This window comes from Scyliorhinus torazame, chromosome 8 (genome assembly GCF_047496885.1).
Source record: "Scyliorhinus torazame isolate Kashiwa2021f chromosome 8, sScyTor2.1, whole genome shotgun sequence".
NCBI classification, from domain to species: Eukaryota; Metazoa; Chordata; class Chondrichthyes; order Carcharhiniformes; family Scyliorhinidae; genus Scyliorhinus; species Scyliorhinus torazame.
In genome coordinates, this window is record NC_092714.1 from 102,507,246 (window position 1) to 102,523,929 (window position 16,684).

Here is a 16,684-nt window from a genome sequence, read left to right on the forward strand (position 1 = left end):
AAAGGGTGGAGGTGGACAGCAATCAAGAATTAAATAGGAACACCCGCATGCAAATAATGGCAGACGGCGCATGCACAGTGTGCACTTTCTACTGCAGGAATCATGTCAGGGACACCTACTTTAAAAAACTTTATTCAGGTGTTTTTGGCTTTTTGGGCATTTTCTGAAGATGGCTTCTATTTTTAACTTTTTAAACCACGGATAATTGAACATTTGGGCACACAATGGGTGATGTTGTGCACAAAGACTTTTGCGCGAATAAGCAAATTTGTGAAAGAGGAAGTCACAAACAGCAGGACTTTACCTAAATACACTTTCACTCAAATAGACATTAACATGCACCTTATACACTTCTTATACTTTTTTTTCTAAAGGTTGAGCCTAAGGAAAACAAATGACAGCTAACTTTGATGACTTTCTCTAAAAGCCATCCTTCACATTTGATACAAACAGTAAATACTAGCAGACTATTCATCCACAAGGATCATCACAGCCAAGTTCCATCTCAGAAGGCACTTTAAAAGAATCAGTTCACAAGATAACAATTAGTAGTAAGTATGCTGTACATTTTCTTCCCCTCACCAAGCTAGCAGTCAAACCTGGAACCGTAAATCTGTATGGTTCAAGTACCTTGCCATGAGGTGCACTTCCTCATTGCACCATTGAGAAACACAACCTCTGCAAAGGAACAAAGTACTTGGTCATTTCGTCTCTGCAGAATGTTCGACTTACTGAAATTCAGTTCAGAAGAAAACCTAATGTAAATCTTGAACTGCAACTGTATTAAACAATGTAAAGTCGAATGCCTGGCCTGCAAACCATAACAATATGTCTTGGCTCCAAGCAAAAATGTGCAAGTTGATATTCTGGTGTACAAAACAATTAAAAATCATTTGTGACCATTTAAAAAATCAAATTTGATGTTCTTCATACTTTGCATTTTATCCCTACAGTGCATGTGATATACTATAGCATTTGAGGATGCAAAATTTGGCTATAGTGGCGAGGGGCATGCATAGATAATTCAATCAAATTGAAAAAAATCTAGGTGACAACACAGAGTTTTAGCCCTTCAGACCCAGATTCCAATGATTCCTGGATCATTTATCAGCGTAATCAATATGGAAGGAGTTTACTGGTGGGCAATTTTAATTCAAACCCTGGTATATACAGGAATCCTCGGCACAAATTACACACTATCCAGTATGAAACGGGAGTTTTTTCTCAGAGGACATTTGGGTGTGGAATTAGAAAATAACACACTGGTGCAGTATTTAGTCCTTACTTAAGGCCAAAGTTAATTTATTGGGGGAATTTATAAACTACACCTGGCTGAAGCTGTGCTAATCAGAAATATTTAATTCAAGAACAGCACGACGGTGCAGTGTTCAATCCCAGCCCCGAGTCACTGTCCGTGCAGAGTTTTCACATTCTCCTAGTGACTGTGGGTTTCAACCCCACAACCCAAAGATGTGCAGGGTAGGAGGATTGGACACTGTAAATTGCCCTTTAATTGAAAAAAAATGAATTGAGTACTTTTAAATACTTAATGCTGCAAAAAGGAAAATAAATGTAATCTCCCCCAATACCAGAGTTCTTCATACCGAGATCAGTATAAAAATTCCCTCTTCCTCCACAGGAGGGCACAATAAACTATGCACCAGATAGGTGCACATTCTGCTACGTGAAGGATCAGTCAGAATGAACTTCCGTAACACATGATCACTGGTACAATATCTCATATTAATCCTTGCAAAATATTGTGAAATATCCTCGTATCAGAAGCACACACGTAACTCAATATGGCCAATCTACAAACTCAACTTATAGAAGTTTGCAGTGCTCATGGTATTGATATACATTACATTTCTTCGAAACATCTCTTAGGAGTTAATCTGTCAAAAACCTAATGAACACATCTACAGGACTATATCTTAGTTAATTGCAGACCTTTTGCTACAGACTACAATCACACATTGCACTCCCATACAAATACTTTTCTTGAATTTAAGTATTTTTGTTAAGTCAATAACAGCAATAAAAATACGTCAGTGCCTTGTAATAACAACACTAGCATGGATTTTAGCCCCAAGGGGCATTCCTGCAATAGGTGGAAGAGGGGGTGGCCTCACTGTTTTGAGATCAGGGAATCCAGAAGAATGGATTTCCCTGAACATCCAGCAATTTTTAATTCCAGGACATTTTAAAATTATTTTTCTTGGTTTCCCTCCTGCCGACAGCCTAAATGATTAACTTAGAGGTCAGTCAGGACAGGAAGCCTACAGCACAAGGCCATAACTGAGAAGAGTGGGTAGGTTTGGTGATGGTCGTTTGAGGGCAGGAATGGGGTTGCATGCAATTGCTGGTGGGGAAGCGGGATGATAGACTGGAAAGCTTGTTGGACCCAAATGAAATATTCCTCCTCCTGGTCCACAAGCAATGCTGCAAAGATAATTATCTCTAACTCAGCTTCCTTCACTTCCTTTTATCTAGGTGGGAGGGTGAATTGTGACGAGGATGCAGGGATCCTACAGCAAGATCTGGACAGGTTGGGCGAGTGGGCAAACCAATGGCAGATGTAGTATAATTTGGATAAGTGAGGAGGTTATTCATTTTGGAAGCAAAAACAGGAAGGCAGATTACTACCGGAATGGTTGTAAATTGGGAGAGGGGAGTGTGCAGTGGGACCTGGGTGTCCTTGTGCACCATTCGCTGAAGGTAAGCATGCAGGTGCAGCAGGCGTGAAAGAAGGCTAATGGTATGTTGGCCTTCATTGCAAGAGGTTTCGAGTATAGAAGCAGGGATGTGTTGCTGCAATTGTACAGTGCCTTGGTGAGGCCACACTTGGAGCAGTGCGCGCAGTTTTGGTCTCCTTCTCTGAGGAAGGATGTTCTTGCTCTCGAAGGAGTGCAGTGAAGGTTTACCAGACTGATTCCAGGGATGGCGGGACTGTCATATGAGAGATTGACTAGGTTGGGATTGTTCTCCCTGGAGTTCAGAAGAATGGGGGGGGGGGGGGGGATCTCATAGAGACTTATAAAATTCTAACAGGACAAGATAGGGTAGATGCAGGGAAGATGTTACCAATAATAGGTGTGTCCAGAACCAGGGGTCACAGCCTGAGGATTCAGGGTAAACCATTTCAGACAGAGATAATGAGACACTTCTTCACACAAAGAGTGGTGAGCCTGTGGAATTCATTACCACAGGAAATAGTTGATGCTAAAACTTTGAATATATTCAAGAGGCGGCTGGGTATAGCACTTGGGGAGAATGGGCTCAAAGGCTACAGGGAGAAAGCAGGATTGAGCTATTGAGTTGGATGATCAGCCATGATCGTGATGCATGGCGGAGCAGGCTCGAAGGGCCAAAAGGCCTCCTCCTGCTTCTCTTCTATGTATCTCTGTATCTATGTATCTGGGATATCTTACCTGCACTATTCAATTTGGATAAGGTCCCCATTTAATTATCTTCTCACAAGACAATAAGATAATGTTTCTTAAACTTATCTTTAAGTAATTCCCTTACAATATCCTTCCTAATACATGGAAATCTTTCCTGTAGCATTGGGATAAAACCTAGAAGCAACATTCTAAGACTGTTATTGTCAGTGCATTGCAAAGCTTTGGAGGATCTTCCACTGGCATGTATTCTACTGTTCTTGCTATATATCTTGCATTTTTTTTAACTCCCTTTGACAGCCGTGATCTAAACATGGACAAAAGGGTGAGGCAGGGGTGACTGCCTTCAACATGAAGGCCGCATTTGGCCAAGTGCGAAATCAAGAAGCTCTAGCAAAACTGGATCAACAGGAATTGGGGAGAAAACTCTCTGCTGGTTGGAGTCATACCTAGTACAAAGGAAGACGGTTGTGGTTGTTGAAAGCCAATCATCTCAGCCCCAGGACATCACTGCAGGAGTTCCACAGGCCCAACCATCTTCAGCTGCTTCAATGACATTCCCACCATTATTAAGTCAGTATTGAGGATGTTCACCCATTGCACAATGTTCAGTACCATTCACGATTTCTCAGATACTGAAGCAATCCATGCCCATCTGCAGTAAGACCCGGACAACATCCAAGCTTGGGCTGATAAGTGGCAAGTAACATTCACGCTACAAAAGGGCCAGGCAATGACGATCTCCAACAAGAGAGAAGAATCTCACCATCTTCCCATGATATTCAATGGTGTTATCATTTCCAAATCCCCTACTATCAACATCCTGGAGTTACCATTGACCATAAACTGGACTAGCCATATAAATACTATGGCTATAAGTGGTCAGAGTCTGGGAATCCTGTAGCAAGCAACTCATCTTTTGACTCCCCAAAGCCTGTCCACCATCTACGAAGCACAAGTCAGGAGTGAGACACAATAGACTCCACATGACTGGATGAGTGTAGCTCGAACCATGCTCAAAGAAGCTTGATACCATTCAGGACAAAGCAGCCCGCTTGATTGGTACCCCATCAACAAACATTCAATCCCTCCATCACCGGCGAACAGTAGCAGCCGTGTGTGCCATCTACAAGATGCACTGCAGCAATTGTCAAAGGCTCCTTATACAGTACCTACCAAACCTGCAACCTCTACCACCTAGAAGGACCAGGACATTAGACATGTGCTTGCTGCCAAGTCACAAACCATCCTGACTGCAACTTTTTCACCGTTTCTTCACCGTCACTGTTAAAGACCTGGAACATCCTGTCCAACATAACTCTCATGTACCTATACCACACTGATTGCAGTGGTTCAAGAAGGCAGCTCACCATCATTTTGGATGGGCACCAAATGCTGGCCGAGCTAGTGATGCCCTTTCTCATTATCCCTTTGCTAAATTAATTCACTGTAAACTTAATGGCCCACATTTTTGGCTGATATACAACGCTCAAGTTTAATGCTGTTAATTTAATTGTCCATCTGTATGTCCTATCAGATTAACAAGTTAAGTGCCAGGATACATTATTAAGGAGGTAGGAGCAGGGCATTTAGAAAATCTTAATACAATCAGCATTGTTTTTTGAAAGGGAAATCCTATTTGACAAATTAATTCGAGTTCTTTGAGGATGTGACAAGCAGGATGAATAAAGGGGAACCAGTAGATGTAGTGCATTTGGATTTCCAAAAGGGATTTTGTAACGTATCATATAAAAGGTTCCTACATAAGATAGGAGCTTATAGTTTTGGGGCTAACATATTAGAATGGATAGAGGACTAGCTGATTAACAGGAAACAGAGGCGGGATAAACCCATACTAATAACTTTGCTGAAGTGATCAACTGTTGTGGCCACATTTGCTGACAATATGAAGATAAGTGGGTGGTCAAGTTCCAAAGAGAACACGAGTTGGACAAAAATTTGGCAGCTAGAAGCATAATGTGGAAAAATGTGAGGCTGTCCAGTTTGGCAGAAATAACAGAAAAACAGAATATTTAAGAAGAGATGCTGAGGGACCTTGGTGTTCTTGTACATAAATCACAAGTTAGTTTGTAGGCACATTAGGAACAAAAATTGAATATTGAATGTTCAAGGGGAAGGGAGCATAAAAGTATGGCGGTCTTGCTACAAATGTATAGGACGTTGATAAGGTCACATCTAGAATACAGGGTACAGTTTGGTCACCTTAAGTAGGGATATACTTGCATTGGAAGCAGTTCAGAGAAGGTTCACTAGCTTGATTGTTGGGATGAGGGGTTTCTCTTCCCTACCGAAGAGAACAATTTGGGCATCCTTAGATACAAAAGCGTATACTGCAACCATTTTAAAACCTACAGTTCCACCATTTTACTGGAGAAGCCGAATTCCTCAATTTCAGACTAGCAAATTGTTATGTGTAACAGATTACAAGGACACCATGGGTCTCTGAGAAGCCAGTTTTCAGGCAGATAACTGCATATGCTACAATTCAAGGTCAATTCTACAATGTGTAACAAGATACCATTCTGATAGCCCCAGTAAATCTACTAATAGTAAAAGGGAGATGATTTAATGGCTACAACCAGATATCGGGCCACCGATATCAGTTATTGCAAGACAACATGTGTGCTTCTGCAATGATTGGATAGATTAATTAATCATGCTGACCTTTCATGCAATTAGTTAAGTTTTCTCCTGTGCTATGCATGATGCACCCTTAATCAATAGTCATGATTGGGCATAGATAATTAGGAACAAATGATTGGTATATTCTAATTTCCTGTAATCAAATCTCAAAATATAATAGTCTGTACCATTCTTGAATCTGGGCTTTTTTGGTGTCCTAATTAGTATGCCGATAGTCCCCGTTACAGCTTGTAAATAAAGACTAGTTTTTAAACCCAAGAATCTTTGTCTGGTCTCTCATGAGTGAGGGTGAAGTACATTACAGTCAAATAGTTTTATTATTTTTCCCTCACCGCCCACAGAAGCCCTAGCGTTCAGAAGGCCATTCAGCCCATTGCATCAGCACTCGCCCTCCAAAAAAGCACTCTACCCAGGTGCATTCCCCCACCCTATCCCCATAACCCTGCACATTGATCATGGCCAATCCACCTAACCTCCACATCTCTAGACTGTGGAACGGAACCAGAGCACACAGAGGAAACCCACGCAAATACACAGGGAGAACATGCCAACTCCCCAGTCACTCATCCAAGGTCAGAATCGAACCCAGGTCCCTGGCGCTGTGATACAGCAGTGCAAGGATGGGTTGAACAGGTTTGGCCTATATTCATTGGTTTGAAGAAACCCAAGAGGGGGATTGGTAGGGTTGATGTTGAATGTTTCTTCTCATGAGGGAATCTAGAACTAGGGAGGCAGTTTCAGAATATGATGTAGCTCAATAAAAAGAGATGAGGAATTTCTTCTCAGAGGGTCATGAATTGATTTTGAGCCATGGAGCCAGTAGTGCAAAATTGACACCATTTTCCATCCTGCAGAACTACATTTGTGCCTAGTGACTTCTTCATGGCCATAATCAATACCAAATTTCCTCTTTGGAATTCGTCAGCAATTAAGAATATATATTCCTCGGAAAAATAAACTACTTTTGACAGTAGTTGGTAATGATTATGCTTTTTCAATTTGTACCTCCAACTGGCATCTTTTGTTTCTTTACTTGCCCATTTTCATCTAATTTTGCTTTGCACCATCATCCCGTTATCATTTCATCGCTCTGGTCTTCAACTTCATCACGCACCTTCCCCTGGTTCTTTGTGCCTCAGTGTACTTGCTTCAAACCTGTTACATCTCTTAACTTTCCCTAGTTCCAACGAAAGGTCATTGACCTGAAACATTAACTTGGTTTCTCTCTGCAAGTGCTGCCAAATCTCCTTGGTTCCAATATTTCTCATTTTTATTTAGGATATATCTCACCTGACATCGGTGATGCTAATTACAAGTATCCATAATGTTAGCTGCCTTATAAAGTGCACTTGAAAATCTTTCACACTGGACACATTTCAGAAATTGCATCGCAAATAATCCCCAATATTTTTCTTAAAAGTCTCCTAGAAATATTGCTACTTTGTAAACTTGAAGTTAGAAACAAAACTGTCATCACTCTTGTGAAACTGTAAGAACAGTGAAAGTATATTGTACTTGACAGAACTCACCCTTTTGAGGTTTTCTTCCACCTCAAATACATACTCCTTGTGGTTCCCAGAGTTTGGGTATCTTAGATTTTTATTGAGCTTTTTCTTCATCTGTTTGGCTGACTGTTCCTTTTACACAAGTGTATAAACTTCCATAATTGTTGAAAAGTATTTTGTTCTTTTCAGTGCAAATTACATACATTCTGCATGTTGCTAATGTGTCAGGTTACAATGTCAGGCAATTGGTTGGGGACAAGCAATTGCCAAGCCATAGCTGGAGGTAATTTGTAATTATCTATGCAATAATTTAAAGCAGCACAAAGAACACAAGACTACATTAAGCTTTTACTTTGCTGCGGTTTCAAAATAAAAACATATTTAGCAGCTGATGGGTCCTATTTTAAACACAGTACCTGCAGCATGCACTGAGACACCACTCCTTCTGGGATCTCAGGGAAGCGCTGCCGGAGGTCATGCAGCATCTGCATATCAATCTGCTGGATGCCCTGCGCCATTGTCAGGATTGGATGGATCTACTGGAACAGTTACAGGGGATGGATGTCAATGGGCCTGCCAGTGCCTACAGTCCTCCGACCCTTCTGGCATTTTCTGTACAGAGAGAAAGACGAAATAAAATGAAAATCTGAGGAACGGATAACACAGCCGAGTTTTACTGCTAGTCAAATACACATGCTACCCCCAACTCCTCCAGTATTATGGGCATATACATTCATAGAATGTAAGGGCCCCAAATAAGTTGTACCCTAATAGATCATTAAAACACTTGTACTTGTGTCTATCAAGTCAAAATGTCTCCAATTGTAATTCATCTAGAGCATTTAGAATGCAGTAACTTGTATAATACTTAGCAGGCATTATAGGTGTTCAAGGCTCTTCCCTTATCTAGTGGACGCTAAGCATTCTTAGGAAAATGCTGAATTATCTAAAGTTACATGGTAAATGCAGCAGAAACAAATTTGGTTATTTTAAATATCTCAAGATGTGTGAATCTCAAGCTTTGAGCAACTACAGAAAAACAATGCTTGTAAAATGCACAGCGCAATTTAAATGTGTACAGCCATTGAAACATTACAATATGCATAAAAAGACACTATACAGTCATAGATGCAGAGACTTGCAGCTCAGAAAAAAGCCATTAACGTTACCTGGCAAGTTATTATTGGAGACTTGTTTTGGAAGCTGTGCTTCTTGGTTAATTATTAGTTACAATAATAGGAGACCGTCACAGGAGACTGTTAGAGCCCATGGTGTTAAGGGTAAGATAATAATAATCTTTATTGTCACAAGTAGGCTTATATTAACACTGTAATGAAGTTACTGTGAAAATCCCTTAGTCCCCACACTCTGTTCGGCTACAGAGGGAGAATTCAGAATGTCCAATTCACCTAACAGCACGTTTTGCAGGACTTGTGGGAGGAAACCAGAGCACCCGGAAAAACCCACGCAGTCACGGGAGAATGTGCAGACTCCACACAGTGACCCAAGCCAGGAATCGAACCTGGGATCCCGTAGCTGTGAAGCAACAGTGCTAACCACTGTGCAACCATGCCGCCCTCCTGGCATGGATAGAGGATTGGCTGACTGGCAGAGAGTGGGGATGAAGGAGTAATTTTCAGGATGGCAACTGGTGACTAGTGGTGTGCCTCAGTGTCGGTGTTGGGACCACATCTTTTCACAATATACATTCATGATCTGGAAGAAGGAACTGAAGGCACTGTTGCTAAATTTGCAAATGATACAAAGATCTGTAGAGGGACAGGTAATATTGAGGAAGCAGGGGGGCTGCAGAAGGACTTGGACAGTCTAGGGAGAGTGGGCAATGAAGTGGGCAGATGGAATACAATGTGGAAAAGTGTGAGGTTGTGCATCTTGGAAGGAGGGATGGAGGCATAGACTATTTTCTGTCGCTTACCACAGGGATCTGCACTGGGTTCCCTATTATTAGTCATTTGTCGTTTATATGAATGACAATGTGGGGGGTAGGACCACAATGCGGATGACACAAAGATTGGCCAAGTGGTTAAGTGAGGTGTGTCTTGGGTTACAGGAGATATTAGACGGGGTGGTCAAATGGGCAGAAAAGTGGCAGATGGAATCTAACCTTGAAAAGTGTGAAGTGATACACTTTAGAAGAAGTAATTTGACAAGGGAGTCTTCAATGAATGGCTTGGCACTGGGAAGTTCTAAGGAACAAAGTGACCTTGGAGTGTTTGTCCATGGATCTCTGAAGGCAGAAGGGCAGGTTAATAGGGTGGTTAAAAAGGCATATGGACCTTTATCAATCGAGGCATAGATTACAAAAGCAGGGAGATCATGTATAGGACTTTGGTGAGGCCACAGCTGGAGTACAGCGTGCAATTCTGGTTGCCGCATTTTCGGAAAGATGCGATTGCACTATGAGGGGGTGCAGAGGCGATTTACCAGGATGCTGTCTGGGATGGAAATTTAAGTTATGGAGAGGTTAGACAGGCTTGGGTTGTTTTCGCTGGAACAGAGAAGACTGGGGTGCGACCTGATCGAGGTGTACAAGATTGTGAAGGGCGTGGACAGGGTGGATTGGGAGCAGCTGTTTCCCTTAGTTGAGGGGTCAGTTACGAGGGGACACAAGTTCAAAGTGAGGGGCAGGAGGTTTAGGGGGGGATTTGAGGAAAAGCCTTTTTAGCCAGAGGGCGGTGACGGTCTGGAATGCCCTGCCTGGAAGGGTGGTAGAGGCGGGATGCCTCACAGCCTTTAAAAAGTACCTAGATGAGCACTTGGCACGTTATAACATTCAAGGCTCTGGGCCAAGTGCTGGTAAATGGGATTAGGCAAGCAGGTCAGGTGTCATTCATGCGTTGGTACAGAAGATGGGCTGAAGGGTCTCTTCTGCACTGCATTATTCTGTGACCTGTCTCATCTTGTCAAGCAAATCAAAAATCAAAAAACACACTCAAATGAAGTTTTGTTCGCTTGACAAGCAGATCTTTTTAAAATGCCAAATCTATGCTGTAAATAGCCAGAGGAAAAAAAAAGAGCTAAATCAATAGATTAAGATTACAAATTGGCAAACATCTGGAATTAAAAACAAACACAATCATGTCTTATGGTTGACTCAGTCGTTGTAATTACCATCTGCTCCCAAATACCCTCAGAATTGCAACTAGATGCATTTTAATTGTTCTCCGGAGGTAAAAATAAAAACCATGTTCCACTGATAAATTCTGCAATTTAGTTAGCTGATTCCAAACATAAAATCTAATTTTGGTCACATTAAAACTTAGTAAAAAGGAAATAATTGTCAAAGGTGCAGAGAGTATGAAATAGCAAGCTTGGTATTGGAGCTTATGAAAATACTTCTTTAAAAATATATATTTTTATTGAATTTTAACATTTAGTAAAAGGAAACGGTTGTCACTTTGCCTGTGACCAAGGTTCCCGTGCTCGCATTCTGTTATTTACATTCATATTTACAGTCCATGTCTGAAGTCTTGACTTTTTTTATAAATGCACTCGTTCTGATGGGGGAGGTCTGTTCCCATATTGCGTTCTCGAGGGGACTTAGGATAATCCGCCTCCCCGGATTTGCGTGTGTGGGGAGGGTCTGTGTGCGCCCACCCCTCCCTTAGGAGGCTGATGGCCTCCTTGCCCATCTCTCATCCACTCCCTTCTGTGCCGGTGGTGTTCTCCCATCCCCCACTAGTTGCTGGTTGCAAGAAGGTTCTCAAAGAGGTGAAATTTCCCCTCCGACTCCCTGATCGAGAATTGTGTGTCGGTCAGGTCTGAGACCCACTCCGAGGCACTAGGTAGTGCTGCCAACTTCCAGCCTAGCAGAAGTCTCCACTTCGCAATCAGTGAGGCGAAGGCGAGAGCGTCTGCTCCCTTCCCTGACCAAAGCTCTGGATGATCTGACACCCGAAGACTGCCACAGGTGGACACGGTTCCAACTCGCATCTCGACTCCCACAACCTTGGCCTCAAAAAAGATCATCCAGAAGAAACTACATTTCTAATCATTCAGAGGCACACTATTTTATTTCTCCCGTCAGTCACAACACCTGCAATATTTAATTATCTGAAGATGCCATTCCAAATCAAATATACAGCAGTCAACATTGACCACCTATTTCAACAACTTCACACATGTTCAGATTTATTTATGATACTTGAAGCTGCACATGCATTCGAACCAACAGTGTGAAGATTTTAGCCAGAAAGAAGAATTGGGGAGGGATAACATGTTTGCATGCAATACAAAATCATCAAACTCAGGATAAGAACCAAAGTCACTTTAGGAAAGCATCACATCTAGGCAACCTGGGTTGGTCTACTACAAACAGTTCCAACTCTGAAGGTCAACATAGCAGAACACCACCTGCCGTGACAGCAAAACTAGGACATTTAGGTTTCACGATGCATGCACACTTCTACTGCACCATTCAGAAAAATCTTCACTTCAACAGTAAATGCCACACTGTACCGTTTTTATTAATTATTTCCCATGCCTGCTCATTTCCCAATAACAGTTAGCATTCGAGACTGCTATTTTGGCAGGAAATCTTGCTGGGTTACTTACAGACTTCAGTCTCAGATTAGCAACAGCAATAATTATGCTCATTTCTCAAAACATGTACATGGCAACCTTTACAACAAAGAACAGCAAGTATGGAACTGGTTTGTTGGGAAATAATTGATCCTCACAAAACAGGTTCACAGTACAGCAAGGGTTACCTGGAGTACAGGTTTACCTTCACCAACATCAACATTCCACGGCCATAGTGAAACATCTACCTGTACTAACGCTGAATCTGAGAGAATTAAAATTCCACAGTCCTCAAAAGAAAGTAAAAATCACCCAGTGTATTGTACTCGAGTCCATTCAAATATTAAAAGCAAACATTCAAAGCTGTATTCAAAGGGGTCCTAGAAGTGTGTACCAAGTTAGTACTTGGTAAATTCATCACGTCACATACACCTTTGCCAGAGTCTGCTTATAGCAGCTGACTTAATAAACCTGCATGTGACGTGCACGAGATGACACACAAGGTGGCAACCTGGGTTGCTCCCATATACAAAGGAAATGTAGAAAAGATTCTGAAATTTGTTGCATCGATTAAGGAACTTTTTTTCATTGCTTTTATACAGGCATTGAAGAAAAAGAGGGTGATCGGGACGTTTATTAGAATGAATCCAGGGATGTGGGAGTTCAGTTATTTGATGATCGTGCAGAAGCTAGGATTGTTCTCAAGAGTTATAAGGATCCTTCTGTTTAAACCCCGTTTCCCCCCTTTTTTGCTGTTACAAATATTGGAGTTTGCCGGCAACCAATGGTGATGATTGGTTGTGATTTCTCTGGAATGTTTCTCTCCACCCAGTAAGAATGGGTTGTTTTAGTTTCACTTTCAGTTCAGAAGCTGGAAGAAGCACCTGATTTTCGCTCTCTATAATTAAATCTCTCTAAAACTCCAGTGCAACAAGTCCCGAAAGGCGTGCCGTTAGGTGAATTGGACATTCTGAATTCTCCCTCACTGTACCCTAAATGGCACCGGAGTGCGGCGACTAGGGGATTTTTCACCCCTTTGTTTGTCTGTCTGGTAAAGCCCGGTATTTCGAGCCAGTTCATTGGCCAAGTCAAACGAGTCATCATCATAATAATAATTTTTATTATCGTCACAAGTGGGCTTACATTAACACTACAATGAAGTTACTGTGAAAATGCCCTAGTCGCCACACGCCGGTGCCTGTTTGGGTACACAGAGGGAAAATTCAGAATGTCCAATTCACCAAACAAGCACGTCTTTCAGGATTTGAGGGAGGCAACCGGAGGAAACCGACGCAGGTACGGGGAGAATGTGCAGACTCCACACAGACAGTGACCCAAGTAGGAATCAAACCTGGGACACTGGTGCTGTGAAGCAACAGTGCTAACCACTGTGCTATTGATCGCTCCAGCTGGAATTAAAGGCAAAGTCTGCATTGTCACCGGCGCATTATTCATCCATGGATAAAAATTGTAATGGCAAAAAAAAAGGGTAGAGGGTGGGACAGTAACATAATTCGGGGGGGGGGGGGGGGGTGTTAGTAGGCTAGCTTGCCGTTATTAGTTTGCATTTATTACTGCATATTTTGTCTTTATTTCTGTTATAAATAAATCATAAATGTGTTTCAATTTTCAAACCTGGTGACTAATTATTGAGCTGCCAAGGGCCAAAGATTTCGGGAGTTTTTATACAAATTATTGTAATTCACTTGTGTGGAACTCTGGGGCCTGTGGGGCTGGAATCAACCGCGCACTAGCCCAGGGTGTTGTAACAGAGCAGGGACATTGAAGGGAAGACCTAATCATAGAATTTACAGTGCAGGAGGCCATTCGGCCCATCGAGTCTGCACAGCCCTTGGAAAGAGCACCCTACTTTTTTTTTTTTTAAATTTGAGTATCCAATTCATTTTTTCCAATTAAGGGGCAATTTAGCGTGGCCAATCCACCTACCCTGCACATATTTGGGTTGTGGGGGTGAAACCCACACAAACATGGGGAGAATGTGCTTGGACAGTGATCCAGAGCCGGGATCGAATCTGGGACCTCGGCGCCGTGAGGCAACAGGGCTAACCCACTGCGCCACCTTGCTGCCCAAGAGCACCCTACTTAAACCTACGTCTCCACCCTACCCCATAACCCAATATCCCCACCTAACTAGCATAGTGGGCTAACCAGCTGGCTTGTAAGGCAGAACAAGGCCAGCAGCGCAGGTTCATTTCCCGTACCGGCCTTCCCGAACAGGCGCTGGAGTATAGCGACGAGGGGATTTTCACAATAACTTCATTGAAGCCTACTTGTGACAATATTATTATTAATCTTTGGACACTAAGGGGCAATTTAGCATAGCCAATCCAACTAACCTGCACATCTTTGGACTGTGGGAGGAAACCCATGCAGACACAGGGAGAATGTGCAAACTCCGCACAGACAGTCACCCAAGGTCGGGTTGAACCCGGGACCCTGGAGCTGTGATGCAGCAGTGCTAACCACTGTACTACCATACCGCCCTTATAGAAGCATTCAAAGTTATGAGGGGCTTGATGGAGAAAGTGCAGAGAAACTATTTCCCCTGGCAAGAGTCAGTAACCAGAGATCATAACTTTAAAATAATTGGCAAAAGAACTAAAGAGGGAAATGTTCCCATGCAGAGGTTTGTTTAAATCTGAAAATCACTACTTGAAAGGGTGGTGGAAGGAGAATCCACAGGAATTTTGAAAAATCAATTGAAATTGGTCTTCAAAGAGAACAAATTTACAAAATTGCAGGTGAAAACTGAGGTAATAATAATAATAATCTTTATTGTCACAAGTAGGCTTACATTAACACTGCAATGAGGTTATTGTGAAAATCCCCTAGTCGACATATTGCGGCGCCTGTTCGGGTACACAGAAGGAGAATTCAGAACGTCCGAATTACCTAACAGCTCGTCTTTCGGGACTGTGGGAGGAAATCGGAGCACCCAGAGGAAACCCACGTAGACACGGGGAGAAAGTGCAGACTCTTTACAGACAGTGACCCTAGCCGGGATTCGAACCGGAGACCCTGGAGCTGTGAAGCAACAGTGCTACCCACTGTGCTGCCCAAGTATGGAAGTAAATTGGACTGTCCTTTCAAAGAACCATTGTATGCATGATGGGCCAATTGGCCTTCACCTGTGCTTTAAGGTACAATGATTCTTTGGCTTCTTTCAGCCTGAGAACTTGAAATGGATCAAGTGCATTATCGTGCACACAGACGTGGAATCAGTCCGTTAATACAGAAACAGAAAATGCTGTAAATACTTCGCAGGTCAGCATCTGTAGACAGAAACATTATTAACATCTCAGGTCGTTGACCTTTCATCAGATCGGTATTATGATAATTAATTGACAACTCCAAAGGTCATAGTGCAAGTGAGGGATGAGAAATATTTGCACGGATTGAACAGTTGCAACTCGATAGGCAAGAACTGAACCTATTGAAGGACACTGCCATCTCACTCAGATGGCAACAAAGGAGAGGTCATGTAGTGAGCCCCCTAATGAGGGATAGTGCACCACAATTACAACACAAACTGCTGTGGTCAATCTTACTAATAATAATAATAATCTTTAGTGTCACAAGTAGGCTTACATTAACACTGCAATGAAGTTACTGTGGAAGTCCCCAAGCCGCCACATTCCTGCGCCTGTTCGGGTACACAGAGGGAGAATTCAGAATGCCCAAATTAACTAACAGCACATCTTTCGGGACTGTGGGAGGAAACCGAAGCACCTGGAGGAAACCACGCAGACACGGGGAGAGCGTGCAGATTCCGCACAGAAAGTGAACCAAGCCGGGAATCGAACCTGGGACCCTGGCACTGTGATCTTACAACCTACTTGGAGAGGTTCCAATGTGGAGTTGTGCAGAAGATGTATACTGACTTTGGAGACGGCAAGGCAACAAACGACTTGCAAAGAAAACAAAGGTTGGAAATGGGATTGTAATTTGACAGGTCAAAGGTTGGGATTTTGGAGGAAATTCTGCCAGTTGATTGCAAATGAAGTGCGACAGTGTGAGAAGAGATGGAAGTGTTGAGATTTTTCTCTAATATTGAGGACTAGAAGGAAAATTTGGTGGTCAGGAGCCAAGTGTGAATAGGGACCCAAGAGCAGGAGTGTTCAAAAACAAGATGGCTGAAGAAATGGCAAGAGGGGAGCGATTGAAAGAAAATCACCTGGACATGCTAAAAGGGATCACATTTCACACTTCAGTATACAAACACTTGAGTGATAAAGGCAGAAGAGAAAGAAGTTCTTGGCCAGGGACATTTATCGGCCCCATCATTTAGACTGGCAACTACTGGCTCAGAATCTAATTCCAATGAAAGTGATTTCTGGTCTCCTGTATCAAAAAATGTCAAAACAAAAGGAAAAATGTTCAATAGTGTCACAGGGAATCTGTATATTTTGCATTCCATAAAGAGGCTAGGTAGGAAAAAAAACACACCATCCAGTTGAGATATACCCATGGCCAGAATTCTCCAGCCATTAGGATTTGCTTTTCCTGCTGGCAGCGCACAGCTGCCCGCGGGTTTCCCAGTAGCAAGGGGTG

General features: G+C 42.5%; 1 protein-coding gene across 10 annotated transcripts in view; it reads right to left on the reverse strand.

The window, feature by feature from the left end:
* Nucleotides 1–16,684, reverse strand: part of tab3 (TGF-beta activated kinase 1 (MAP3K7) binding protein 3) — a 157,991-nt gene that overhangs the window by 62,986 nt on the left and 78,321 nt on the right. For 6 of the 10 annotated variants that reach the window (XM_072513971.1, XM_072513967.1, XM_072513968.1 and 3 more), the window contains 2 exons: nucleotides 7,987–8,182; nucleotides 7,595–7,702 (listed from right to left, as the gene is read on the reverse strand). The exons of 2 other annotated variants lie outside the window; for them this stretch is intronic. In XM_072513971.1, the coding sequence (XP_072370072.1) occupies nucleotides 7,595–7,702; nucleotides 7,987–8,088 (210 nt within the window). In that variant the 5' untranslated portion in view covers nucleotides 8,089–8,182. The remainder of the gene's footprint in view (nucleotides 1–7,594; nucleotides 7,703–7,986; nucleotides 8,183–16,684) is intronic. 2 more of the 10 variants (XM_072513974.1, XM_072513972.1) reach the window with 1 other exon arrangement.